This window comes from Orcinus orca, chromosome 7, assembly GCF_937001465.1.
Source record: "Orcinus orca chromosome 7, mOrcOrc1.1, whole genome shotgun sequence".
Lineage (NCBI taxonomy): Eukaryota > Metazoa > Chordata > Mammalia > Artiodactyla > Delphinidae > Orcinus > Orcinus orca.
Window position 1 is genome coordinate 54,778,367 of NC_064565.1, and position 25,955 is coordinate 54,804,321.

Below are 25,955 nucleotides of genomic sequence, written 5' to 3' on the forward strand. Positions count from 1 at the left end.
GAAATATGATGTGGCTCAACAGAACTCAATCAGAGAAGGTAATAGAGAGTCACTTCTAACAACTAGAGTATTTTAGAAGTGAAACAAGCTTTTGTGATCATTTGGTTCTCTTTTTAAAACAGTTAAAGGGACTTCCCTTGTGGCACAGTGGTTAAGAATCTGCCTGCCAATGCAGGGGTCACGGGTTCGAGTCCCGGTGCGGGAAGATCCCACATGCCGTGGAGCAACCAAGCCCGTGCGCCACAACTACTGAAGCCCGCGGGCCTAGAGCCCATGCTCCGCAACAAGAGAAGCCACCACAATGAGAAGCCCGCGCACCACAACGAAGAGTAGGCCCCGCTCGCTGCAACTAGAGAAAACCCGCGCACAGCAGCGAAGACCCAATGCAGCCAAAAATAAATAAATAAATAAATTTATTTTTAAAAAACCCCCAAAACAGTTCAAACAAATCCAAAAAGGTAGTAAGGTCAAACTCTTAACTCGTTCCATTATGTACAAGAAGTAACTGTTAACGATAATGAACACCTTGAAGTTGGTTTCTGTCCTACAGGACTTTACAAACTTAAATTACTTTGCATAGCATTCAGCCAGCAAAGATACATACATAAGTACCATATGATGGTCTACTTTTATATATATTGTCATACATATGTTTGTGTCCTAAAAATCTAAGGTTGTAACTGAGGATATTTTTTTAAAGCTATGTATAACCAATCACAGAAACTAAATAGAAATTAATCAATGAATTTCTTACGGGCCTGAAACCTGGTGAACATCACATTTGGTCATGCCAATGAGTCAACCATTATAATCTGTTCAAAGGAGAGATTAAGGACTATAAATTATACTGCCAGGACCTAGTACCACCAGATGGACATTTTTTAAGTGGTAGAACTGTATTTTCCCAGAAATTCACTTGAACCACAGAAGTTTATAGTAATTTTTTAAAGAATTAAATAGTAAAGAAAGTTATGCAGTTTTATTTTGGATAAAAATTACTTATCTGTGCGCACGTAAAAGGTACATTTTATGTGACTATTCTATGAAGACTATTCTATGTGACTATTTTATGTGACTATTCATACGAGGAGTTCTTAGTTTGTTTATACTAGTTCTTATCAACATCAGAATATAAAGGTTATTTTAAGATTTTAATGTATATCTTACCTGACAAATATTTCACTTTTGCTATTAGGAAGACAGCTTGCAGAAGACCGGGAACAGTTCTTACTATAGTCTCCAGGATTGAGGTACAACGTCTGAGAAGTGGAGAAAGAGGTTGCCCAGGACTTGCAGGCTAAACAAATCAGATCATTTTTTATAGGTTTATAATAGTATTTAGCTAAAAATAAACACATATTAATTGTAATGTGAAGAGCAAAAATCACATATTTTTCTAAAATTTGTCTTATTCTATTTATTGCCCAATATTTTTACTATGACTGGACTAATACTACTTTATCTCCCTGGGATCTATGAACAGACTATATAAATGATGGCTTTTGCTCAGCAAAATAACTGTGAAATTATTATACAGTTACTAATTTGATAACATATGAAATGAGCATATCTGTTTAAACTCTGTCAAGAAAACATATCTGTTCAAAGGAATGATAACGAGAGGTAGAGTTTCTTGCTGGAATTGAGAGTCAAGGCAATGTGAGTTCTAACTCTAAACCTGCCTTGTGATTTACTCAGTTGAGTAACTTGCACCACCCCCTTAAAATACTGTAAGGTCAGTTTCTAGAGAATTCAGATTTCATCATTCTAGCAAAAATCCGAAGGTTGAACACTCACGTATACTACACCAAATGTCTCATACCTTCATATTCCCCACTTTTCCGCCTGGCATGTTGTAGGCCCTCAATTTTTTTTTCTCTTTTTATTAATAGTGAATACGATAACTAAAGCAGTACTAGACCACTTTTTTATTCTTTTAATGGCTGTCTATTCAACCCACCTTTATCCAGTGGTTATTCACTCACAATTTAGAAATGTGATATTAGAGTTTAAATATCAAATGTTCATTCTCCCTGCTTTGCCTTACTAATGCTCCTTCCTTTATCTGAAGGATGATCCTCCCATCCCCCCAATCTTACACTCCACATACACAGATTCTTAACTGGAGCACCGCCTCTTACTGACAGTCACTCCTACGAAGAGCCACTTTACTAACAAGAAAGTGTGGTATGTTCTCACTATATTGAGGCATCAAAAAAATGTGTGCTCAAAAGGATTTTCAGAGTATAAAACTACTGATGCCTAGAATACTTCAACTTCTTGAAATTTCTATAGTGCTTATAATCTATATAATAATTCAGCATTCTTTGTCTTATACAGTTTTATAGTAGTTTCATATTTAGTTTTGCCTCTCTTATAGGGCTAAGGGTCTTATGTGTCTCAAAGATCAGACTTTTTTTTTTGACATTTGATCCATTTTATTTACTTATTTATTTTTTAACATCTTTATTGGAGTATAATTGCTTTACAATGTTGTATTAGTTTCTGCTTTATAACAAAGTGAATCAGTTATACATCTCTTCCCTCTTGCGTCTCCCTCCTACCCTCCCTATCCCACCCCTCTAGGTGGTCACAAAGCACCGAGCTGATCTCCCTGTGCTATGCGGCTGCTTCCCACTAGCTATCTATTTTACGTTTGGTAGTGTATATATGTCAATGTCACTCTCTCACTTTGTCACAGCTTACCCTTCCCCCTCCCCATATCCTCAAGTCCATTCTCTAGTAGGTCTGTGTCTTTAATCCTGTCTTACCCCTAGGTTCTTCATGACTTTTTTTTTTTTCTTAGATTCCATATATATGTGATAGCATACAGTATTTGTTTTTCTCTTTCTGACCTACTTCGCTCTGTATGACAGACTCACACAGTAATGGGTACAGAGTATATTCTTAAAACATTTATTTCTTCAGTGTAACTGAAAATAATGAAAGCATAGGTAAAAGGGTGAAGTTCTGATAATGTTCTCTGCCAATTGCTAAGAATTACTCATTGTTTTTTACTGTAATTTCACAGTGAATCATAGAAAAAAAACAGGACTTATATGGACAATCTCTAAGATAATATGTTTGATTTTAGAAAGTATATATATAAAAGGGCCAAAGTAGAAACGGAGCTGGAGAGTCAAGTCTGCCTTTCTGATATTTCCCCAGGAAAACAGCATTTTAAATGCTAATTAGATTCTTATCATGCTGATGAAGGTTATATTATGGAAAAATAGGATGTCTGTGGACTAGGGACCCAACTACCATTTAACACGTTATTTCTTGCTCCTTGTACAGTTTACTCTCGGCAGAGCTGCCAGAAGACTCCTTTTAAAATGCTGAACTGGATCATGCTGGAAGCCTTCTGGTGGCTCCCCTCTGTACTCAGAACTGAAGCCAGAGAAGTTACCACACTGGTCTCTGTGCTGAGACCTCACGGTGACTACTCCCCAACTCCTCACACTGTCCTGGGCACACTCATCTCTGTGTCCCTTTGGGCCACCTGCACAACGGCTCCCTTTGCCTGAAACACTCTATACCATATTCCCACAACCTTCAAGTTTTTGTTCAAATTTTCCCATCTTAATGAGGCCTACCCAGAACACCTTACCTAAAATTACTACCCATTCTGCCCTGTTCTGTTATTTTCTTCTGTGATATTGTAACACACTACATGATTGACTTAATTATATTATGTCTCCTCCTGCTAGTACTCATGTTTCAAGAAGGCAAGGGTTGTAGTTTGTTTTTACAAGCTATTTCCCCAGCTCTGAGCAACACACTGGTGCAAGCATTTGTTGAATGAAATCTAAATACTGCACGAGTACTGAAAAATGCTTTCCAACTCCTTAGCAACTGAAAACAGATCATGACTGAGACTGAGATCAATCCCAGGTGTGATTCCAGACGGATTAGTTGAAAAAAAATAGGTCATCAAAGTCTGGAAAAGGACATGATGGTCAATGAAAGGCAGCCTGAGTTCCCTAAGGGAAGGTCATGAACAGTTACTGAAGTTCATTTACAGTTACTGAAGCTGTAAATCAGAGAGAACGCTAAAAACTATGCTTTTAGGAATGAAATATTTGCTAGTGCCCGTCACGATATCCCTGTGTTGAGTTGTGAGTTGAGTATAATAAAGTCAAGTCATCTGCTTACTGTCTGTAGTAAGAGTGTTGACTAATGGATCCACATTAACTGGGAATGAACTCCCTGGCAACACAACAGAGGGCTCCACTCTTTGTTCTACTCAGAGCTAGACAGGCAGATGACAATCAGGATCCAAAAGGACAAGGTAATCTGGAATTATGGGATAAATCTGGAGAGAGAAAATTTCACAGGGATAAATGTAGAGTCCTACACTTGGGTCCAAAGTTATAGTGAATAACCAATCTAAGGACTTCAGTTAACAGTTAATTCAATAGGGGTCGATAATGTAACGTGATTCACAAAAAGGAAGCTAGATGGACATCCAGAATTAGGGAGCAAAGAATCTCTTCTAAGTCTTGCAGTCCAAATCCATATTTGGAAGAGTGAGCTTAATGAGGCACTGATCAAATGAAAAACATCCTCAGGCTTACCACCAGCGTGCTCAAACTATGTCATGAAAAAAGAAATGGCTGGAAACCTGGAATTGTTTAGAGGAACATGAAAACTAATTTCCCAAATCTGAAGGTGTGTTTTATGAATGAGGAATGGTCCTTGCCTAGACTAAGTAGCTGGACTTGCTCCATGTCACTCCAGAGCAGAAGAAGGACCGATAAACGGGTGAATTTTGTAATATAAAGTGAAGTCTGACTTAACATAGGAAATACAGTCTAATAATCACAGTTATACAATACGAACTGCATCTCTGAGTGCATCCAGAGATGGGGTGGGCACTTAATGAGGATGTTGTGGAGTAGATTCGAATACAAGGTGGGTGTCTGAATTAAATGACTTCTAATACTTTGTTTAAATTTAAGATTTTAAGATTTTATGAATTACAAATGAATGTTTGTAAACCAACACATTTATTAGTTGATAGTAGTCATTACTGTAAATAGTTTCATTAAAAATTATTTCACCTAATATAGATACAAATGCTTCCATTTTAAGATGCCGATTATAGTCTAACATGTAGAACATCATTTATTAGCATCTTTTATAAAACACCATGTAAATGCATCCTTGAAAATAAGTCCCAGAATTACTTACCTGCAATGGACAGAAATTCAGATATTCTGTAATAATTTCTAGCAAGAAATCAGGATTTAACTTCTCAAAATACTGTATGCCAAGAGGTAAATCTTCTAAGTGTGAAAAATGAGTGTCTAGGACATCATTTAACAAATTAATAACTTCTTCTTGTCGTTTATTTTTCTTCATAGCGAGAACTGCATGTAAATAGGTTAATTCCTGGAAAATAGGTAGTTTTCATAAATTACTCCATGCAGTTATAAAGTCATTTATTTCTACTTAGATTTCAAAAGTATATGAAGTGCTGTTTATGTACAGTATTTGTTCAAACTTAAATATTAGCTTGGATGGATTTTTAGAATCTTAAGTCTAATTATGCACGGAGGTAAATTAATAAATGTAATTACATATCAAAATTAGTGTACAATAGTCCTCTAAAACCATTACTAAATATTAAGACATTAAAAATTTCATATTTTATAAATAGTAGCTAGGATCTACCATCTGATAAAATAAAATACTATACCGCCGATTTTCCAATAGACTGCTGAATTTCACTAAGGAATTCTAACTGCTGATCTGCCTCCTGTAGTTGCCCTTCTATTAATTGACATTGGATAAATCCTAAAAAAAAAAAAGACAAAAATGGTAAAATCCACATCATTTCACGCACGTACACTTCAAGCTAACACAAACAATATTAATTAAACAAGATTTTTTTTGCCATAATACATCTAAGTTTTAGATTTAAAAACAAAGAGAGAAAGAAGAAAAAGAGTGAAAGAAAAGAAAATGGGTAGCTTTGTACCCACAGAAAATCAGTTACTATGGTATTCATAATTTATGTGAATTATCTCATAAAAATCTATTCTCTTAAGATAGTATTTAAGAAGTAAAAATTTTATTCTTAAAGGTACATGATATTTTTTTCTGTTGTAGACAGTGGAGAACAGTTTAATTTTAGAAAACCATAAAATATGTCTTCTCTTCTTTAATGGCAAGTATGAAAAGCAATCATTACTTGCATCTGTATGAGGATCACTCATAGATATGGTTGTCATACCAATTAGTGCAGAGACACTGGTTTCATCTAGCGTCATGGCAGTCTTATACCACTTCAACGCCTCTTTAACTTTCCCCTGTAAAATCATTTGGTATCCAAGTTCTGTAGCAAATTCTGATTGCTGAGGAGTTAAACTAAAAGCTCTCTCTAGTAATGTTTGGGTTTTTTGAAGAATCAGTTGACTACGTCCACACTAAAAAGAAAAAAAAATTTAAGTTAGATTAAAACACTTCTACTCGGAAGAATTCATTTTTTCTAAATGTACATATAAATAATTTTTATTTCACAGATTCAGAATGTAGGAAGAATATAAAATAATTTCATAAAGAAAAATAAAACTACTCCATTTACTATCTAGACAGTGCAGCAAGAGTTCATATCCTATCAGAACTTAAACAACCTTATGAGTAATGCTTTTAAAAAACAGCTATCTTGAAAAGTTTACTGCTTCTAATGATGCTGCACAAGCAAAATTTTCAGAGCTCTTTTTTCAAACTGTCTCATGATTGTCCTATAATCAGAAAAGCATTACTTTGTTTTATATATATTTATGTGTGTGTATATATACGTGTGTATATCTAGAGTAATATAGAGAAACATATATATATATTTTATTGAATATATATATTTTTATTGAATCAAAAGCTAGGACAAGGATCTGCTTTACCCCTAAAGACAAGTATACCACCAGTGAGAACCACGCCTTGGAATCTTCTTGAAAAAAAGCCTTCAAAAATATTTCAAGAAATGGCAATGCTGTCAGAATAAGTATATACTTTTTGAACATAACAAGTTTGAAGAGTTGTTACTTACTAAATTGTTTGATTTGTTGTAAAGTAATAAAAACCACGTGTCTGGCAGTAGGTAAATAAAAAAGGTAAATACCCCCCCTTAACTCAAACTTCCATAATAATGGGCGGCGGGGCAGGGACAGTTCCTCTAAATTTCACGTGATCTGACAATCTTTGTTTTTAAATAAGAGAATTCAGTTTATTCATGTCATTTAACACTTAATATCCTTGATTATTTTCTTTCAACTTTATTTTAATAATTATTTTACTTACTGTGTCTCCTTTCCTTATTTATATTTTTCTAGTTTAGTTAACTTTTTAATCCTCTCATTTCTTGTAGTGATTTTAAAATTCTGCTGTATTTTTCCATTCCATTCCCAATTACCTTTTTACTGGGTGCTTGTAATAAAATCATTTCTTTATTATTATAAAAAAAAATAAGATAGCAACCACTTCCCCCACCCACATAGCCTATTACCCACTTTACAACGTTCAAAAAATAGTTTTAAAAACATAAAACAAAGAACAACCCTAGCCGTAAATCCTACGCTCTGATTCCATTTCCTTTGTCTGGAAGGCACTTCCCTATCCTTAAAGGATTCACGGGTACCACTTCCTCCATGATACCTCCATGATGGCTTCTGATAGCTGGAAACTGTATCTCTTCTGAACTACCTTAAGAATGTATCACATATTTATAGACACATCACATTTTCACTCTAGGTCATGTGCTTTTTGGTGCCTCAACATTTGTGACTAATTTTATATTTCCACCTACAAATAACAGAGCTCTGTTGGCACTCTTACAGTTCTGCTGAAGGCTATTGTGATATTATAAAAAAGTTGAGCATTCTGTGGTTCCATGGCATCTAGTGCATTTCCTAAGTTTTCCAGCTTGGTGGCAGCCTAAAACAAAAAGTATTCAGTATTATTTAAAAATAAACTAAGAATAAAAGAACATAATACATGACATGTACACTAATAAATATTATTATTAATATTTAAAAAGATCTTTGCTTTTATCAAGTCCCCTTCTTCCAATGAAATCTTATATGTTGCAAGAGGATAAAAGGCCCTTTTCTAAAAAGTTGAATAATTATAAATAAATAACTGCATTTTAAAATGCGTTTCCTTAATAATCGTTATTGAATGGAAACCTTTGGGTTTCCTAAGGGTGGGCAAAGATACCCATAATATTCAATTAACTATACATGCCAAGCTCCCTCTCCAATAATTAATTCATAACACACGAGATATGAATGATAACATATTTACAAACATTACTATAATATGAGATCAGTCCTTGGATTACCTATATATCCTGGTTTATATTTAAAATATTTTCTAGAACAGAAAAATCAGATACTTGACATAAATAATTTCAATGCCTGAAAAATTTACTGAAGAGTTGCTCCTCTAAGATTCTTCTAGTATTTACTGAAGTATTTACTAGGTACTATCATATTATCCAATTTAACCAGACTAAATACCAGTCTAAATCTATCACTTGTTATAATACTATTTACTTCAGACTGGATTTTGGCATTCCATAATCTAGTATACAGTCAATGTGTTCACTAGCAGAGAAAACATGTGCCTTATAAGGTCCAATGGGATTTCATCCTAAGCCCATTTAACTTATGCAAACTCAAGAAAATTGTAAAAGTACTATGAATTATATTTTGTGTATGTTCTCTTCCATACCCAGCATCACTTGTTACATTAATCATATATATTACTGCACATGAGTTTTACATAGAAACAGCACGTGCTGTAGTTAATAATTTTAAAAGTTTTCATAGGTAATTTTAACTATATGATATTTTTGCTTTACTAGGTGATTTAACAAACCCACCTCTTTGTTAAGGTATATTTCTAGGAATCAACTAAAAACTACCACGTCATACATTCTAAAACAGCACTTCAAGGCACTTTTGTATGTGCATGTGTGTGTGTAACTAAATACATATTTAGTATAGGAAACATAAATATAATAGTACAATACAACTTACCTTCTCTATATCCCCCTCCCTACACAAATAGTAAAGGGCCATCATTCTTAGTGCTTCCACATTTTGATTATCTTGCAGCATTAACCTGCAAAAAAAATTTCAGGTAATGTCACGTATTTTTATTTGATGCCTTGAAAACTTGGTTTGCTTATTATTCCACTGCTTAAATAAGTAATTTTAATTAGTAAAGTGACATCTCCTTTATGAAAATTATCAATCTCATTATTTAAACCCCAAAGAATCTCTGGATCTTAATTTTGATATGTTTACAAAAGATATGAATACATTCTACCATACTCAACAGTATATTAAAAGAATAATTCACCCTGACCACACAGATTTATTACAAGAATTCCAGGAATGTAAAGATGGGCTGAATATCAAAAACTCTATTAATGGAATTCACAACATTAAAATAGATCCAATGTGGTAAAAATAAATTAGAAAATGTTATTCAAAAATCCTTTTAATAATAGGAACAAAAACAAAACTTAGTAAGAAATATGCAAAAGCTATAGAAATTCCTATAAAACTTTATCAAGGGTATTCAGAAATGGAACGGAATAAATGGGGTAACACACTAGGTTTCTTATCATGCACGGTGTGCTATGTTGAATTGTTAGCTCCAGCTTTTTCACTCTCCCTGATTACATGCTTTCTGCCATGTAACTGAGCAGTTCCCCCTAGAAATGCTGGCTTGTGCCTCACTGCCCCCAACGATAAACGTGGACATTTTTCTTGGCCAATGGGATGTGGACAGGAATGGCGGTGTGCCACGCCTGTTTCAGAGGCATCGCGTATTTCTGCTTGTCCTCTGCAACTCTGCTATCATCATAAGAAGGGCATCCTCTAGGTAGCTGGTGTTCTTTGGCTGGAGCCCAGTGAAGAACACCCTTCGAGTGGACCAGAGTCCAAACTGCAATGAGGTGCCACGCCCTCCCAGCTGGATCTGAAACTTGAAGCAGAGTCCCAGACACACATCTGGACCGGGTCAGTGACCCTAGATGACCCACACCAAAGTACAAATTAGTGCACAGTATCACATGCCCCGAGATGTGTGGTTGTTTCCTGTAGATCAATAGCTACCTAATGATAATACTCATTTGGGGTTAAAAATATTCTCCCCAAATAATCTACAGACTTAATGCAATTCAACCCAATATCTTATAGTTTTTTGTTATTTTTAAACAAGTTATTCTGATAGTCAACTGCAAAAGAAGGGCCAAAAAAGCTATCAAAAAAGAAACATGATGGAGAACTTCCCCTAAAAGATGTAAAAATCCATTAGAAATATAGGAAAGAACAGATCCCGTTAAAAAGAAAAAAAAAACCAGTCAATATACAGAAAAAAGAATAGCTGTTAGCATAAAAAAGATGCTCAATGGCAACATGATCAAGGAAATGAAAATAAAAATAAGTTACCATTCTTATTCTACCAGATTGTTTAAAAAACAAATAAAAAACCCCACCTTGACAATAGCCAGAACTGGTAAGGATGGGGGGTGGGCATGCAATATACTACTAATGAGAATCTTAGTATAATTTCTTACAAGAACAATTTGGCAGCATTTATCAAAATGTCAAATGTGTATACCTGAGGCAGAGGCTGCAATCTCTCCTCAAGTCCACCCTCCCCTTACTTGCTTGGGCTCAGGGCTAGCCAGCACTTCCCAGCCATCTCCGCAGGTAGCCATGGCCAATGTGAGAGGAAGCAGTATATGGCATTTCTGGGCCTGGGCTTTTGAGAAAAATGGGATGACTCCTCTACACTCTTTCCCTTTTACCAGCTGGACACCGATGTCATGAGGTTTTAGGAAATGGCAGAGTTGCAAGATGGAGAGCTTTGGTCCCTTGAAGACAGTGTGGAAGAAGGCTGCCTGATCAAATCTTACACCCACTCAAAACAGTTACATGTGACCAAAACACAAGCTCACTGTGTTAAAACATATGTTTGGATCTACTTTTTATAGGAGCTTAGCTTACCCTAAAACAATATAATTCCCTTTAAATTAGTAATCCCTCATTTGGGAAACCATCCTTCAGAAATACTCCTATATGTGTATAAAGGGGTGTGTGTGTGTGTGTGTGTGTGTGTGTGTGTGTGTGTGTGTGTGTGTGTGTGTGTGTGTGTGTGTGTGTGTGTGTGTGTGTGTGTGTGTGTGTGTGTGTGTGTGTGTGTGTGTGTTCACTGCAATATTTAGAACAGCAAAAAAATAGAAACATACCTACCAATGGAGAAAGATAAAATAAACTATATTTATGTTCACTTTATAGATGCTATTCATTGTTAATAAAAGGGTATCCATGAAATACTAAGTTAAAGAAAAATCAAGTTTAAAAGCTATATAACAAGTCTATTTTTCATTTTTTAAATGCCCCCCAAGATATATGCATATATTTATACATTATGTGGATACCTCCCACTCCCACCACCCCCCACAGTACCTAGAGAGAAAATCTGGAAAAATATAAACATCAGTAAGTTACTTATACCCAAATTATGGTCTCCAAATACCATTTCTCAGTAAAAGGAATTAGATTGCCCTGGACCATGGCTGATACCTGAACAGGGCAGTAAATATACAAAATAACCCTGGTATATCTTGTCATACCAAATAGTAAGGAAACTATCAAAGACTACTAGGGTCATGTCAAAAAAGACTCAAGAACTAACTTGAAGAAGCTACTAATGGCCAAAGATAACTCAATCTGAGCAATTATAATAACCAAAATGGTTAGAAACACTCAAGTTTAATCCATGTCATATAAACAAACAAACCCAAACCACTATCAATCATCAATGGAGAATGCTAGGGATGCTAGGGGCCTTTTTTGTTTGTTTCTGAAACCTGGAAATAAGGGAAAAGACTCAAGCATTTATCCAACTTTTCTTACATGAAACTATAACACTAGACAACCAATCAGCAGGCTGGAAGTTTTTCTTTATAGGAGGATTCTAGCTAAGAAATGCAGAAAGAATGACATAACCATACTGTAATCCTAAACCAAGTACCCAGGTATTGAGCTCGAATTGCTGCTAATACCACAAAAAAGAGAGACAAGCCTAGATTATGTCTCTTTGATGGAAGAACACATCAGCACTTATGAATTAACTGCCAAACAAAGAAGCAGTGAATGTGAATCTAACCAAGTCTCTAGATCCATCACCAGTTTATTAGAAATACTGAGGATACGCAATAAGCTACACAGTTATGGCATACAATCAATACAATTCATATCATTCAAAACCTGTAGGATAAAAATACTGGTTTCTTTAACTTATTAGCAAGAACAAAAAGAGGAGGGTGTTGTTGGGGAGAAAGAGGAACAAAGCAGGAAGGGAAGAAGGGAGAGAGGGAACCCTCCAATGCCTTCACACTTAAGAAAACCCAAAATCTTTACCGTGACCAACAAGACCCTGTGCTCTGACGTCACCGCCTAGTCATCTTGCTCCTTCCCATCCTTAACCATATGACACGTACTCTTGCCTCAAGGTCTCTGCACTTGCATTTGCTTCTTACTGCAGTCTTCCCCGGGATGTCTGCAAGCTGGCTCCCTCTGTCAAATGTCATCTTCTCACAGGCCTTCCCTGCAAACCCATAAAATTGAAGCCCCTCCCCGGTCCCTAGTTCACTTTCCGGCTTTATTTTTTCTCCATTGCACTTATAACTTTTTAACATACTACATAATTTCTTACTTGTTCTGTTTATTATATAAGCTTCATGAGGTCAGGGATATTTGTCTTTCTGCATATGAGTGTTTTAGAATAGCTACCCAGATATTTATGTAAATCTATAAATTCAGCCTTTAAAAACAATGCAACATTAAGGTTTTCCTCAATTCTGTATTGTTTGAAAAATTCAAATTAAAAAAACCTTATAAGAAAAAAATACACATAGATTTTCTTTTTTCTCAAAATTACAACCAGATCCAAAGATACTTGTGACATCTTTTTTTATACTTAACCTCTGTGCTGTCTCAACCGTCTGGTCCCAATCCTGCAAGGCTAGTTGTAGTTTCATTTTCTTTACAAAAGCAGGAAGGAAACTTGGAAAGTTCATGATTATCTGGTTCACAGTCTCCAGAGCACCTGAATAATTCTGGCGCATCTCAAGGCACTGTGCCTAATGGGAGAAAAAAGAAAAAAGTGACATCAAAACTGTGATCATATATACCAAGGTTCTCACAGCAGTTACCCTGGAAGAGGTAGAATTCTAGTGTTTAACATTTTTTATATTTTTATTTTCTGACCTTTCTGTAAGAAATAGTTTTCACTTTTATAATCAGAAAAACAAAATAAGTTTTAATCAAACAAAATTTTAAAACATCACAGAATAAAAATATTTTACATTATAAGTGACTGTTTTAAAATCCACTTTTGGGGCTTCCCTGGTGGCGCAGTGGTTGGGAGTCGATGCAGGGGACGCGGGCTCATGCCGCAGTCGGGGGGATCCCACGTGCCGCGGAGCGGCTGGGCCCGTGGACCGTGGCCGCTTGGCCTGAGCTCCACGGCAGGAGAGGCCGCAGCAGTGAGGCACCAGCGTGCCGCAAAAAAAAGAAAAAAAATTCACTTTTAAATAACTGAGAAATATAACTACAGGATGAAAATTCTGAAATATTTTTAGAAACATCATAAGGAATGCTTCTATTTATAACAGAAAAATTACCTTTTAGAATAAAATATTTCCAGGATATTTGCAAGTAGCATTTAAAACTAATAGATATTGTATCTTTTTTTTTGATATTGTATCTTTTTTTAAAAATTACTTTCAGCCTAAAGAAGATTTTAAAGAATCAGCAAAATAAAGTACAAAACTACCTCAATATTTTCACTCCTATGAATTATCTTAAGGACATAAATGGATAAGACCAAAAAGCAGCATATTTATGGCAGAACTATTTATAATAGAAAAAATTAAAATAACCGGAAATGGCCACCTAGGATTAAATGATAGCATATTTACTTAATAAAATTTTAGGTGGCCATTAAAACTCATTATGTTAATTTGTAGATCGATATTTACTGACACGAAGAGATGTCATTTACAATATAATAGTTTAGCTGGTTATCTCCAATGGTGATATTTATTTTTAATTCAGATATTACTGTATTCTAAAATTTTTCTACAATGTACATGTATTACTTTCATAGTCAGAAAATATAAATCTATAAATATAGTAAGTGCTTTAAGAACAGATGATGAGGCGTATTTATCATATGTCAGATTTTTAAAAATGTGTTTCTGAATATCCTTTAGGAATAAATTTAGTCCTAGAATATCTCAGTTCAAAATGAACATCCAGCCTCAACAGATGTACAGTGAAACTGCAATATATTCCCGAAATCAGTTTGAGATTATGTTCCCATATAATTAAAGGAAAGTGTGAGAACCATCCAAAGATGCCACTATGTCAAAATAAATTATTATTTAAATTTCTCAATAGTGGACAATAGCAAAAAAGATGAATGCAGATAATTTTTAAAAATATATATGCCTTTGCAATCTGCCTAAATAGCTAGTAACGTAAAATAACAAAATCACGCAAATAGACCACATCTAATACTTCCTTAGACCATCACCTCCCATATAAATGCAACATACTATATTAAATGAAACTAAATTTGCTATATAATTGGTTCATATCATTCCTAGTTGGAATTCAACTAATGCAAGCCTCTTGCTGAATGAACTGAAAAATAAATACATAATTGGAATGGGTTATATCAGAAAAAGAATTTAAACCAGTCTAAAGTATTAGAGGAAAAAGGTAAATCCTTCCTAAGCTGCTTATATTGACACTTGAAATAGCCCTACCTTAGATTACCTACTAGCTTTTCTTTAAGGCATAGAGGGGAGCAGAAATAATCAAGAAAAACTTCTTTAAAAATCTGCTAAATTCCCATAACCTCTAGCAGTGCCATTAGGCAAAACCTGAGTCCAAGCAGCACGAATACTAGCTGTACTGGTGGCAAACATCTGAACAAGCTCACTAGCCAGGGTAATTGACAAGAGCAATACAGGGACATTGGCAATAGCCAAGACACCAATAATCCTCTCTTTCCTTTTTATCCCCCCACACCAGATTACTGCTAATTTAACAGACTGTTTTCCTAATATAAATTTAATTCTTTTTGCTGAAATAAAAAATGATCTTTTTTTAATTTAAGGCATTCAGATGGCATCCATGGAATTGAAGAAAAAGTCCAAATTAAACATTTCTACCCACCAATGATTTCTAATGACACTGCCACTTGGTCACCCCTCTCAATCTAAGTTAGATCATGTTATTTCTCTTTTCATTGGCTGCCCATCTATCTGGTTCAAAGCAAAAGCCAAAGGCTTTACAGAATCAGCCAGTCTCTCCTCATTCCCCCCCGCCACGCCCACCTGCCCTGACACTCACCTTCTCTCCCTCTAGCCTTCACTTTTCTCCCCTTCACTCATTCTGCTTTAGTCTTCAGGCCTCCTAGCAATGCCTTCAACATGCTTAATGTATACGAACTCTCTACTCCCCTCTTTGTAATGCATGCTCTCCCCAGGTGCCCACAGGGCTTTAACCCTCACCTCCTACATGTCTTTGCTCAAATGTCACTTTCTCTGACCATTTAAAACTGCAAGTTCATACCCCAGTTGTACTTCTCCTTCTTTCCTTGCTTTATTTTTCCATTATACTTACCACCTTCTAATATACCATACAATTCACTTACTTTTATTGTCTGTCTCCACCAGTAGAACATAAGCTCCATAAAAGCAAGAGGTTTTATTTTGCTTAGGGTAACCCTAGTATGTAGAGTGATGCCTCACACATATTAGATACATCATAGATGTTTGGTGAGTAAATAATATAGGAACCACCACAACTGCCAACAGCAACAATAAAAACAATTAAAACGGACCCAGGATTCAGGAATTTGGCAGGGAGTACTTTTCTCTAGCTTACGTTCATCGTCCCATACAAATGCAAGTCCCTCCTGCAGTTGAGAGTTGATAAAAGTAACATAAAACCTATCTTTTTGAGCTACTTGGTTTTGTTGGGTTTCATATATATTACAAATAAATTTTAAAACATCATTTTATTAATCTGACACCAACTCACCTTACCCAGCAGAGCAAAAATATCATTTCCATCTTGTAATCCCTCTTCAAAATACCTTAGTGCTTTTTTAGTGTAAGGTTCTTTTCCTCTTGTAATATCAAGCCATGCTCTCAAAACCTGTCCCTGTAAAATGAATAATTCTAATATTTTCATTTTTTTGGAAATGAAAGAAATAAATGTTGATGAAGAAGTTAAGCTAAGCATCATTCTTATTTGTAATTAGTAACAAAAATCAGTCTATCAAATAATGTTATGAAAAATAAGACTGCAATAAAATCACTTTTAAACCCTTGCTAGCCTACAGTCTTGGAACTATTATGAATTTCAGCCTTTAAGATTACTACTGTGGTTAATATTAAGAAGCTTGTAAAATATTCCCTTAGTACTAAATAACCAATATTCTTACATGGGGCTTTGCTAATAAATTACTAATAACTACTAAACATGTAATTCAATACATAAATAAGAATTTGTTACCTCTTTTTGGGGAAATAGACCAAATGAACTAAGATGGGAAAAAAGAAGTGCTTTGCTTCACATTTATTAAAAATTAAGATAATTTGGCAACTATCTCAATCTTTTTGACTAGTCCAGTGAGCTTCAAATGAAAGGATAAAATGGCCTCAGAAATTTAAAAATGAAGAAACCATGAATGTTTACCTTCAGAAATGTTAGTGAGCCAACGGACAGTAAGGTTTATAGGATTAGAAAGAAGATGAATACACGTTGATTATTTTTCTTTTTAATGCCAAATAAAAAATTAGGAAATCTGCTCATCTGTCAAAAAATTTCTAGGTTAATTAACAAACCTTATAAATCTTTAACTAAGATCATATTTACTTCCCTATATTTCACCTGAAAAGACAGGTAAGAATACCTAAACAGGGCTTCCCTGGTGGCGCAGTGGTTGGGAGTCTGCCTGCCGATGCGGGGGATGTGGGTTCATGCCCCGGTCCGGGAAGATCCCACATGCCACGGAGCGGCTGGGCCCGTGAGCCATGGCCGCTGAGCCTGTGCGTCCGGAGCCTGTGCTCCGCAACGGGAGAGGCCACAACAGTGAGAGGCCCGCGTACCGCAAAAAAAAAAAAAAAAGAATACCTAAACAATTTTATTTCTACTCATTAGATCACTGTACTTTCTTGAATCATTTCAACTGTGTGGATGATTCCCAACCTCTATTTCTAGTCCAGTACCTTTTCTAATTTTTTCTCTTCTTTTTCTAGAAGCTCATCTACTGTCTCCATCTCACTGTTCTGTCAGAGCCTGAAATATAGAATGTCTAAAACCAAACACATCACCTCCCTCCAAGATTACCTTCTCATCCCAAAGTATTTTCTAGTCACATTAACTGGTCTCTGAATTGTCCAGGCTTAAAACCTCAGAGACATCCTTGATATCTGACACCTCAATATCTTTCCCCCCAATATTTATAATAAGTTGAAAAGTCCTGTGGGTATTTGATAATTCTCAAATTCTTACCTGAATCTGATAAACTGAATAGTATTTTAGCGTAGGCCCTTAAAGCCTTCTGCCAGAAAGTACTATCTTTGGGGGCCTGCATTCTGGTTTCTTCCCAGGTCAGTTCATCCTATAAACCTTTGCTAAATTCACCTTCTGAATTTGCACTTTAATAACATCACTGACATGATTAAAACTCTTCAATGACCCTCAGTGCATATCAAATTAGATACAAGTATTTGTACCTAGCCATCAAGATCCTTCAATTTGTCCCAACCCACTTTTCCAACCTTTTCTTCCACCCTCTTCTTCTCTGTACCCTGTATTCCCATCAGGTGTAAGGTTCTCACTGTACCCAGACCTACATGTCTCCTTGTTCTTCTCCTTTCTGTCTATTATCTCCCACCTTGGGAGTACCTACTTCCCTTTTCCATAATCTTTGCCTGTGGAAACTGTATCCATCTTTCAGGTTTTAGCTCAAATGCTACTTCCTTCAAGAAATTCTTCTTCATTCGCCTAACAGTTATCGATGTGATCTCTCCTTGAGTACATAAAATAGTGCCTAGCACGAAGTAAATGATCAATAAATGTTAACTATTATTTTCCTGCACATTTTAATCACACTTCTCTCATTCCATTTGTCAATTTTCTCACAATGTTAATTGGGTGTGTGCTCTATAACACTGCTAGATGATCCATTCATGAAAGTAAAGTTTATGTATTTTTTATCTTTCTATTATTAACAGTGCAAATAATGGTGCCTTGTACCTAGAGCAGTTCAATAAGGAGAGTGGGAGGGAAGGAAGGAGAAAGAAAAGGAGGGAAGGGAGGGAAGGAACCAGGGAGGGCTCTTGTCAAGAGTTAATAAATAACATTAAAAAAAAACAAGCTTAGAGAACCAATTTTATAAAATAATAAAATATTAAAATAAGGCTGTTATTTATAAAATGAGAATAGAGTGGGCAATAACAAAGCTTTTATATAAATAACATAAGCTTCCTTTAATGTTAGTATTTCAAAATAAGAAAACCAGCTACCTCTTTACTACCATTTGACATTTTGATCATTCGGTCAACATATTCTCTCGCCTTATCGTGACGACCAATGTGCCACAAAAATAAGCCTGCATGGTACAAAGCTTTTGGTCCAGCTCCTTTACGCTGCTCCTTCACTCTGGCATCTGATTCCTGAATAGCTTCTCTATCTGGGAGAAGGAAAAAAAGACATTAAGTGAAAATTAAATTCTAGATTTAGAGTTTATAATAGGTCAGATAACTAACAGCAGAGAATACAGTTCTTCTCTCTACAGCAGCACTAATACAAATAAAATGCAAGCCACATATGTAATTTAAAATTTCCTAGTAGCCACATCAAAGAAGTAGAAACAAGTAAAATTCACTTTAATAATATATTTTATTTAACCCAATATATCTAAATTATCATTTCAACACATAATTGATTTGAAAATTATTAAGAAGATACTTTTCTTTTTTTTCATCTTACTAAATCTTTAAAATCTGGTATGCACTTTACACAAAGCACATCTCAAGTAAGATGTGAAATTTTCTTCAGCAAATCTTTATAGTGAGATTTCATAAAATTTATTTTGGAAAAAGCAGAATCATATACTTGTTCTAAACATAATTTTTCTAACTGAATCAAGCATCAGTTTTAAATTTTAAAGTAAATTAATTAGAATTAAAATTTAAAACTCATGTCCTCAAACGAGACACATTTCATGTGCTCTACAGCCACCTGTGGCTAATGACCACTGTGACCACACTACAGTTCTATAGTTCATGTCATTCTCAAGACATAAAGGCTATATATGCAGATATTTTTTTAAATACTAAGATGAAAAAGTTGGCAATGATTCTAAAATGAGACAATTATTAGGGGCAAATTCAGAACTAGGAGTCAAATTACCCTACTTCCTAATCCAATTCTAAAATATATAACCAAGCCAGGCTGCTGTCACAGGTAAATGAAAGGTAGTATAATTACTACTTATATAGTTAATACTGACTGCTTGACTGCTCCCTTAAAAAGATGGTCTACGCCTAGAACTCTAATCACTTCTATTTAATCTATTATGTAAATGCTTGGGACACAAATGTCAGTTAGATCCAAATCCCAGGTCGAATCAAAATGTGGATCAGCTAGCCAATAGAAAAAAGAAATGTCAAAGTTGAGGACTGAGATTCTAACAGACTACCTTTCTGGTAATGGCTACCAAGAAAAGGTACGTGACTCCTCCTTTTAACTCTAAGGATACAAATTTAAATTTAAATGTGGAATTACCAAGGTATAACTTTACGAGTTTAGGAAACAAAATTGTACTCTGGAGGGCTAGAGATTGCTTGGCAAGGGACCCCTTCTGCCCTGCCTACAGCACACCCACTGCAACACCTTCAGAAGTTCTCACTAAATAGGCATGATACAGAAACAGAACTTACGAGGCAGGAGCAGGCATTGTACCTTCCTGCCCAGATTTCCGTCAAGTCCCCTAGTGGGGCATCAGCTAGCTGTGATAGTCTGCATAAAACTAGTTCTTTCCAGATATCAGCTCAAGTTCTTAATGCATCACAGCCCTTTAATAAACAGGGCTTACATTAGCATTCAGAAGAATGTACGAGAACAATGTAGGCTCTTCCTAGGCGAGACAGACAGACATCTGGGCCTCTCCTGAACTCAAGCGCACTCAGCATTATTCTGGAGGAAAGTCGAGTGACTACTCAGGTGTCTCTAAACAATCCCGGAAATCACATTCTCTAACAGAACCAGTACTCTTGGGAGTAACCAATTAAATAAAAACTTGATTCTAGGAAGAAAACAGTTTGTTAATTTCTCTCTCTCTCTTTTTTTTTTTTTTTTTTTTTTTTTAAGGCTTACTGACTACAGCTCTCCTACACCAATTCTCTGCTCCAGCTACACACACCCCTGCTGGAACATAAAGGAAGGGGATCCAGAGATGAACCTAATCCTGAACCATTTCCACATATTTGCCCATCGAGTTCTCCTGTCTGAGAAGATCACGTCCCCATTTCCACAGTCTTCCCAGCCTACTCCTATGGATAAACAGTACATGCCACCATTTCCCCGCACTTTCTTAAATGTTTTAGAAAGCATTTAGTCGTAGATTTGCTTATGAACTAAACATATTAGTGTTTTAAATAACTTTTTATTTATTTGTACAAGTATATGTGGGTGAAGGATGTAAGTGATACTTTGCTTAAGAAAAAACTGTTTCTTAATATTTAAAAAACTTTATGACATTTGGTAATTGTTTGATTATTTGAAACAAGATCTATTTTTACAATGCTATTAGCTGTTACTGGATATATATGGATGAATACAATACAATTTCTTTTTTATTACCTATAATTCCAATACTGTTCTGCCTCAGCCATTAAGATATGCTATGTATTAAGACAGTTCACACAATTTTAATTGCTGGTTTATGTATAAAGTTCCTTCTTTAATTTAATCATATTTCCCAACCTACTACTGGATAAAAATTTACTGAATGTCTTCCAAAGAGCTAGCCCCCCTGGGGGATGTAAAGGCTTTTAAGAAGCTCAAGATATAGTAGAAGAGAGAAACTGCATGTAGCTATATATGCATAAAACAAGTCGTAAAGTTGGCTGCTACAGAGTAATTTATGTATATACCTGTTTTGAGCTGTCCTTTCTTGGTTTAACCATTGCTAATATTTATTCACCTTTACATTAATTCAAACAATCCCTACATACTAATGAAACTTCTGCCATAGGATATAAGGAATATGAAAGCAATATGAAAGCAATATGAAAGCAGAAGACCCGTATTTCTCATGCTTGATAAACTTAGTCTTGTCAGGAAGATAAAACAACTATGACAAATAGTATCTATTTGTATCATATGAAAGCAATATGTATCATATGAAAGCAACAGTATCATATGAAAGCAATATGAAAGCAGAAGACCCATATTTCTCATGCTTGATAAACTTAGTCTTGTCAGGAAGATAAAACAACTATGACAAATAGTATCTACAGGTAATACATAATACAGTATGATTAGACTGAATGTTAAGGTAATTGAGAAAAATCAAAATGAATTGAGTAGAAAAAACTGTCTAAGCATTGTACTTAAATACTATACCTGGATTGGGACTCATTTTATGAGTGTATATCAGTGCAATTAGAGAACAAAGTGATACATCTTGTTTATTTTTAATAGCCTCAAATTCTCGAAGAGCTTCTTGAGTTTTACCTGAAAATCAAAATTACGAAGTGAAAATTGTTCTTTGTGCAAAACAAGAATTTAAAACTTATGGAAATGTTTAATAATTAGCACATACCTTCCATTAATGTACCATAGGCATAATAAAACCTGAAGACGGGATCACTGCCATACCTCTTAGTTCCCTCACTGGCAGCAAGTAACACATGATGGAAATATCTCTCTTGACAATAGTAATTAATCAAAGTCTAAGAGGAAATAAAGACTAAATGTTAAAAGAGATTCTGATGTTCTGAAATACTCTAAGCAGATATTAACCTAAGATCTTGAGTAATCTAAAACTTCGATAACGTATTTTTTTCTTCCAACTTCCTTAAATACTGTTAAAGGCTAGCACTTAAGGAATGTAGAACACAGTGAACACAAAATTATTGAAATAACTCAATGTTGTCTAATAATTTCAATCTTTTTTTTCTAAACTATTTCTTAACAATACTGAAGTCAGGGTATTTTCACCTCTTTCCTTTCCTCACATTTTCTTAAGGTTTTAGAAAATGGGAAAGCAGACAAAAAGCAGGAATTAAAAAAAAAAAAAAGACAAGAGGCTCCCACTGCCAGACCAGATCTCTTTTAAAAACAAAAACCCTTCTATTTTGTTTTTATAGCATCACAAAGTAATGACCAATTAAACTCAGCAATTGACTGTCAAAGGTTATCTTGTTTTCTGAGTTCCACAACAAATAACTGTCAGTAAAACAAAGGATCTATTTTTTAATGGAAATCACTATCATTAGGCTTTTTTCAAAATTATATTATTTATACATGAAGCAGAAAACTAGTATCAGGAGATACAAAGTTCTGATTAATTGGATCTCCGCTTTTCACCATTTTTCTCAGGATCACGTCTAAGGCTTAGTTGCTAACCTAATCAAAGAGGGAAGCCATATTCACCATCACCGTGATATACCTGATTCACTCCCACAAACCAATTCGGGCCATCCCATACCTCCCTAGTCTGACTCTTCAGCTGGTTCAGCAGGAGCAAGAAATATAGATGAAGCACTGATTGACAGGATTAAAATGAGTGTCTGAACAGCTTTTTTTTTTTTTTTTTTTTTTACAGTCCATTGTTTCTGGAGGGCTACAGTCCATGTGCTTCTCTAGAACAGTCTGGCAAACATCCTCCGACTTTTACTCTGCTTCCCTCCTGTGGTTACTGTTCTCCAGTCCCTTCTCAGCCACTGTTTCTTCAAAGTGTGATCTGGACACCAATTCCAAGACCCCCGCAGCACACCTCAGGAAAGTGCAGTTTTCCTCCAGAGCCCTTTCCCTAGGGTTGCAAATGACTTCTTAGTTTGCCACAACTAAGGACACTTTTAATATGATCTTACTTGACTTCTGTCCAGCGTTTAGTATCACTAAGCACCTATAACTCTCCTAAAAGGCAGTGGCATGGTATCATAAAAAGGACATGGATTTTAAGACCTGTTTTCAAATTTCCTGTCCATCTTACAGCCGCTCAGTTTTGCTCATTTGTAAAATGCTGGTAGTCATTTATAGGTCATTGTAAGGATTAATTGAGATACCATACTGTAAAACTCCTATTCCAAAAAAAAAAAAAAGTTCCTCCAAACCCCAAATGTTGATGATATAAAAAAAAAAAAAACACGTGTCCAGCCAAGACTTCTCATCACAGCTCCCGATTCCTATTTCAATTTCCCCAAAACCCAAGCCAGACATCGGGTCAGGAATCCTCTCTTCCTGTTTGCACAGTCCCCATAAGTCTAACCAGTCAGTAGGTTCTTCTGTTGTTCTAGTCTGCTTCCCACTCCCTGCACCTATTTCCACTGCCTTGGTTCAGGTTAGCTTGTTGAATCCAACAAACATTTACTGACTGCTACGAGTGCCAAGCACTGGGCTAGGTACGGTGAACATGAAGATGAATAAGATATGATTCCTGTCCCAGAAAAGCTTAAAATTTTCAACTGAGACTAGAATCTAAAGACTATTTGAACCCACGTACCTACGGTCAATTAATCTTCCACAAAGGAGATAAGAATATACAATAGAGAAAAGACAGTCTCTTCAGCAAGTGATGCTGGGAAAGCTGGACAGCCGCATGTAAATCAATGAAGTTAGAACACATCCTCACACCATACACAAAAATAAACTCAAAATGGCTTAAAGACTTAAATATTAAGACATGACACCATAAAACTCCTAGAAGAGAGCATAAGGCAAAACATTCTCTTACAGAAATGTACCAATGTTTTATTACATCAGTTTCCCAAGGTAATAGAATTAAAAGCAAAAATAAACAAATGGGACCTAATCAAACTTAAAAGCTTATGTACAGCAAAGGAAACCACAAAATGAAAAAACCTATGGAGTGAGAGAAAATATTTGCAAATGATGTAACTGACAAGGGCTTAATTTTCAAAATATACAAACAGCTCAAACAACTCAGGAAAAGAAAAAAAAAAGCCCAACAACCCAATCAAAAAATGGGCAGAAGGGGCTTCCCTGGTGGTGCAGTGGTTGAGAGTCCGCCTGCCGATGCAGGGGACGCAGGTTCGTGCCCCGATCCGGGAGAATCCCACATGCCGTGGAGCGGCTGGGCCCGTGAGCCATGGCCACTGGGCCTGCGTGTCCGGAGCCTGTGCTCCACGGCGGGAGAGGCCACAGCAGTGAGAGGCCCGTGTATCACAAAAAAAAAAAAAAAAAAAAAAAAAAAGGGCAGAAGACCTAAATAGACACTTTTCGAAAGTAGACATACAGATGGCCAACATGCACATGAAAAGATGCTCAACATCGTTAATTTTTAGAGCAATGCAAATCAAAACTACAATGAGGTATCACCTCACACCGGTCAGAATGGCCATCGTTAAAAAATCTACAAATAACAAATGCTGGAGAGGGTGTGGAGAAAAGGGAGCCCTCCTGCACTGTCGGTGGGAATAAAATTGGTGCAGCCATTATGGAAAACCATATGGAGGTTCCTCAAAAAACTAAAAATAGAGTTGCCGTATGATCCCGCAATCCCACTCCTGGGCATATATCCGGAGAAAATTAAAAAAGATACATGCATCCCAATGTTCACAGCAGCACTATTTACAATAGCCAAGACATGTAAACAACCTAAATGTCTACTGACAGGTGAATGGATAAAGAAGATGTGTGGTGTGTGTGTACACACACACACACACACACACACACACTGGAATACTATTCGGCCATAAAAACGAATGAAATAATGCCATTTGCATCAACATGGATGCAACTAGAAATTATCATACTAAGTGAAGTTAAGAAAGAGAAATACCGTAGGATATCACTTATACGTGGAATCTAAAATATGACACAAATGAACTTATCTATGACACAAAAACAGACTAAGACACAGAGAAGAGACTGATGGTTGCCAAGGGGGAGGGGGGTGGGGGAGGGAGGGATTGGGAAATTGGGGTTAACAGATGCAAACTATTATATAGATAATGGATAAACAAGTTCCTACTGTATAGCACAGCGAGCTATATTCAAAATATTCAAATTTCAGTGTCCGTAAGTAAAGTTTTATTGGAACAAAGCCATGCTTAAGTATTGTCTACAGCTGCTTTCATGATACGATGGCAGATTCGATGCCACAGAGACCCTATGGCCCATAAAGCTTGAATATGTACCACCTGGCCCTTTAAAGTTTGCTGTTCTACTTAAGGCTTCTGTTCTAGAACGTTAAGTAGAACAGAGATTATTGGATAACAAGGTTAGAAGAAAGCTAGGGTCAAGAAGGGCCTCCTATTGAGTTGATCCTCTAAGAGATGAGGAGTTAAATCACAGTTTTTAGCACGAAAGCGTTTTTATTAAAAAGTTCATTTGGGTGGCAGTACAAAGGATAAATTTAAGGGGATGAAAATACTTAAGGGGATGAGGGAAGGCTTCACAGGAAGATCATGTAAAACTTCAGGCAAAAAAGCAAAAGACACTCCAGCACCCCCATCACTGCCAAACTGTCCTCCAACCACTCATCACCAGCTAACATGGTACGCATTGCATTTACCTGTTACCGACTGACTCCCCCTCCTCAAATGTAGAAAGATTTGGGAGGGTTTTTCTTAGCTTTATTACTGCAGGGCT

General features: G+C 35.8%; 1 protein-coding gene and 1 long non-coding RNA gene across 2 annotated transcripts in view; one reads left to right on the plus strand and one right to left on the minus strand.

Moving 5' to 3' along the window:
• Window positions 1-25,955, minus strand: part of TTC21B (tetratricopeptide repeat domain 21B) — an 86,677-nt gene that overhangs the window by 59,736 nt on the left and 986 nt on the right. The window contains exons 2-12 of the mRNA XM_004283590.3: window positions 21,940-22,069; window positions 21,741-21,851; window positions 18,635-18,801; window positions 16,140-16,262; window positions 13,008-13,165; window positions 9,042-9,126; window positions 7,837-7,935; window positions 6,239-6,431; window positions 5,702-5,799; window positions 5,194-5,394; window positions 1,168-1,297 (exon numbers count right to left, since the gene is read on the minus strand). Coding sequence (XP_004283638.1) covers window positions 1,168-1,297; window positions 5,194-5,394; window positions 5,702-5,799; window positions 6,239-6,431; window positions 7,837-7,935; window positions 9,042-9,126; window positions 13,008-13,165; window positions 16,140-16,262; window positions 18,635-18,801; window positions 21,741-21,851; window positions 21,940-22,069 — 1,495 coding nt within the window. The remainder of the gene's footprint in view (window positions 1-1,167; window positions 1,298-5,193; window positions 5,395-5,701; window positions 5,800-6,238; window positions 6,432-7,836; window positions 7,936-9,041; window positions 9,127-13,007; window positions 13,166-16,139; window positions 16,263-18,634; window positions 18,802-21,740; window positions 21,852-21,939; window positions 22,070-25,955) is intronic.
• On the plus strand, window positions 1,138-20,649 carry LOC117198065 (uncharacterized). The gene is made up of 3 exons (XR_004479006.2): window positions 1,138-1,250; window positions 3,298-3,438; window positions 20,484-20,649. It is a non-coding gene; the product is annotated as an uncharacterized LOC117198065 (long non-coding RNA).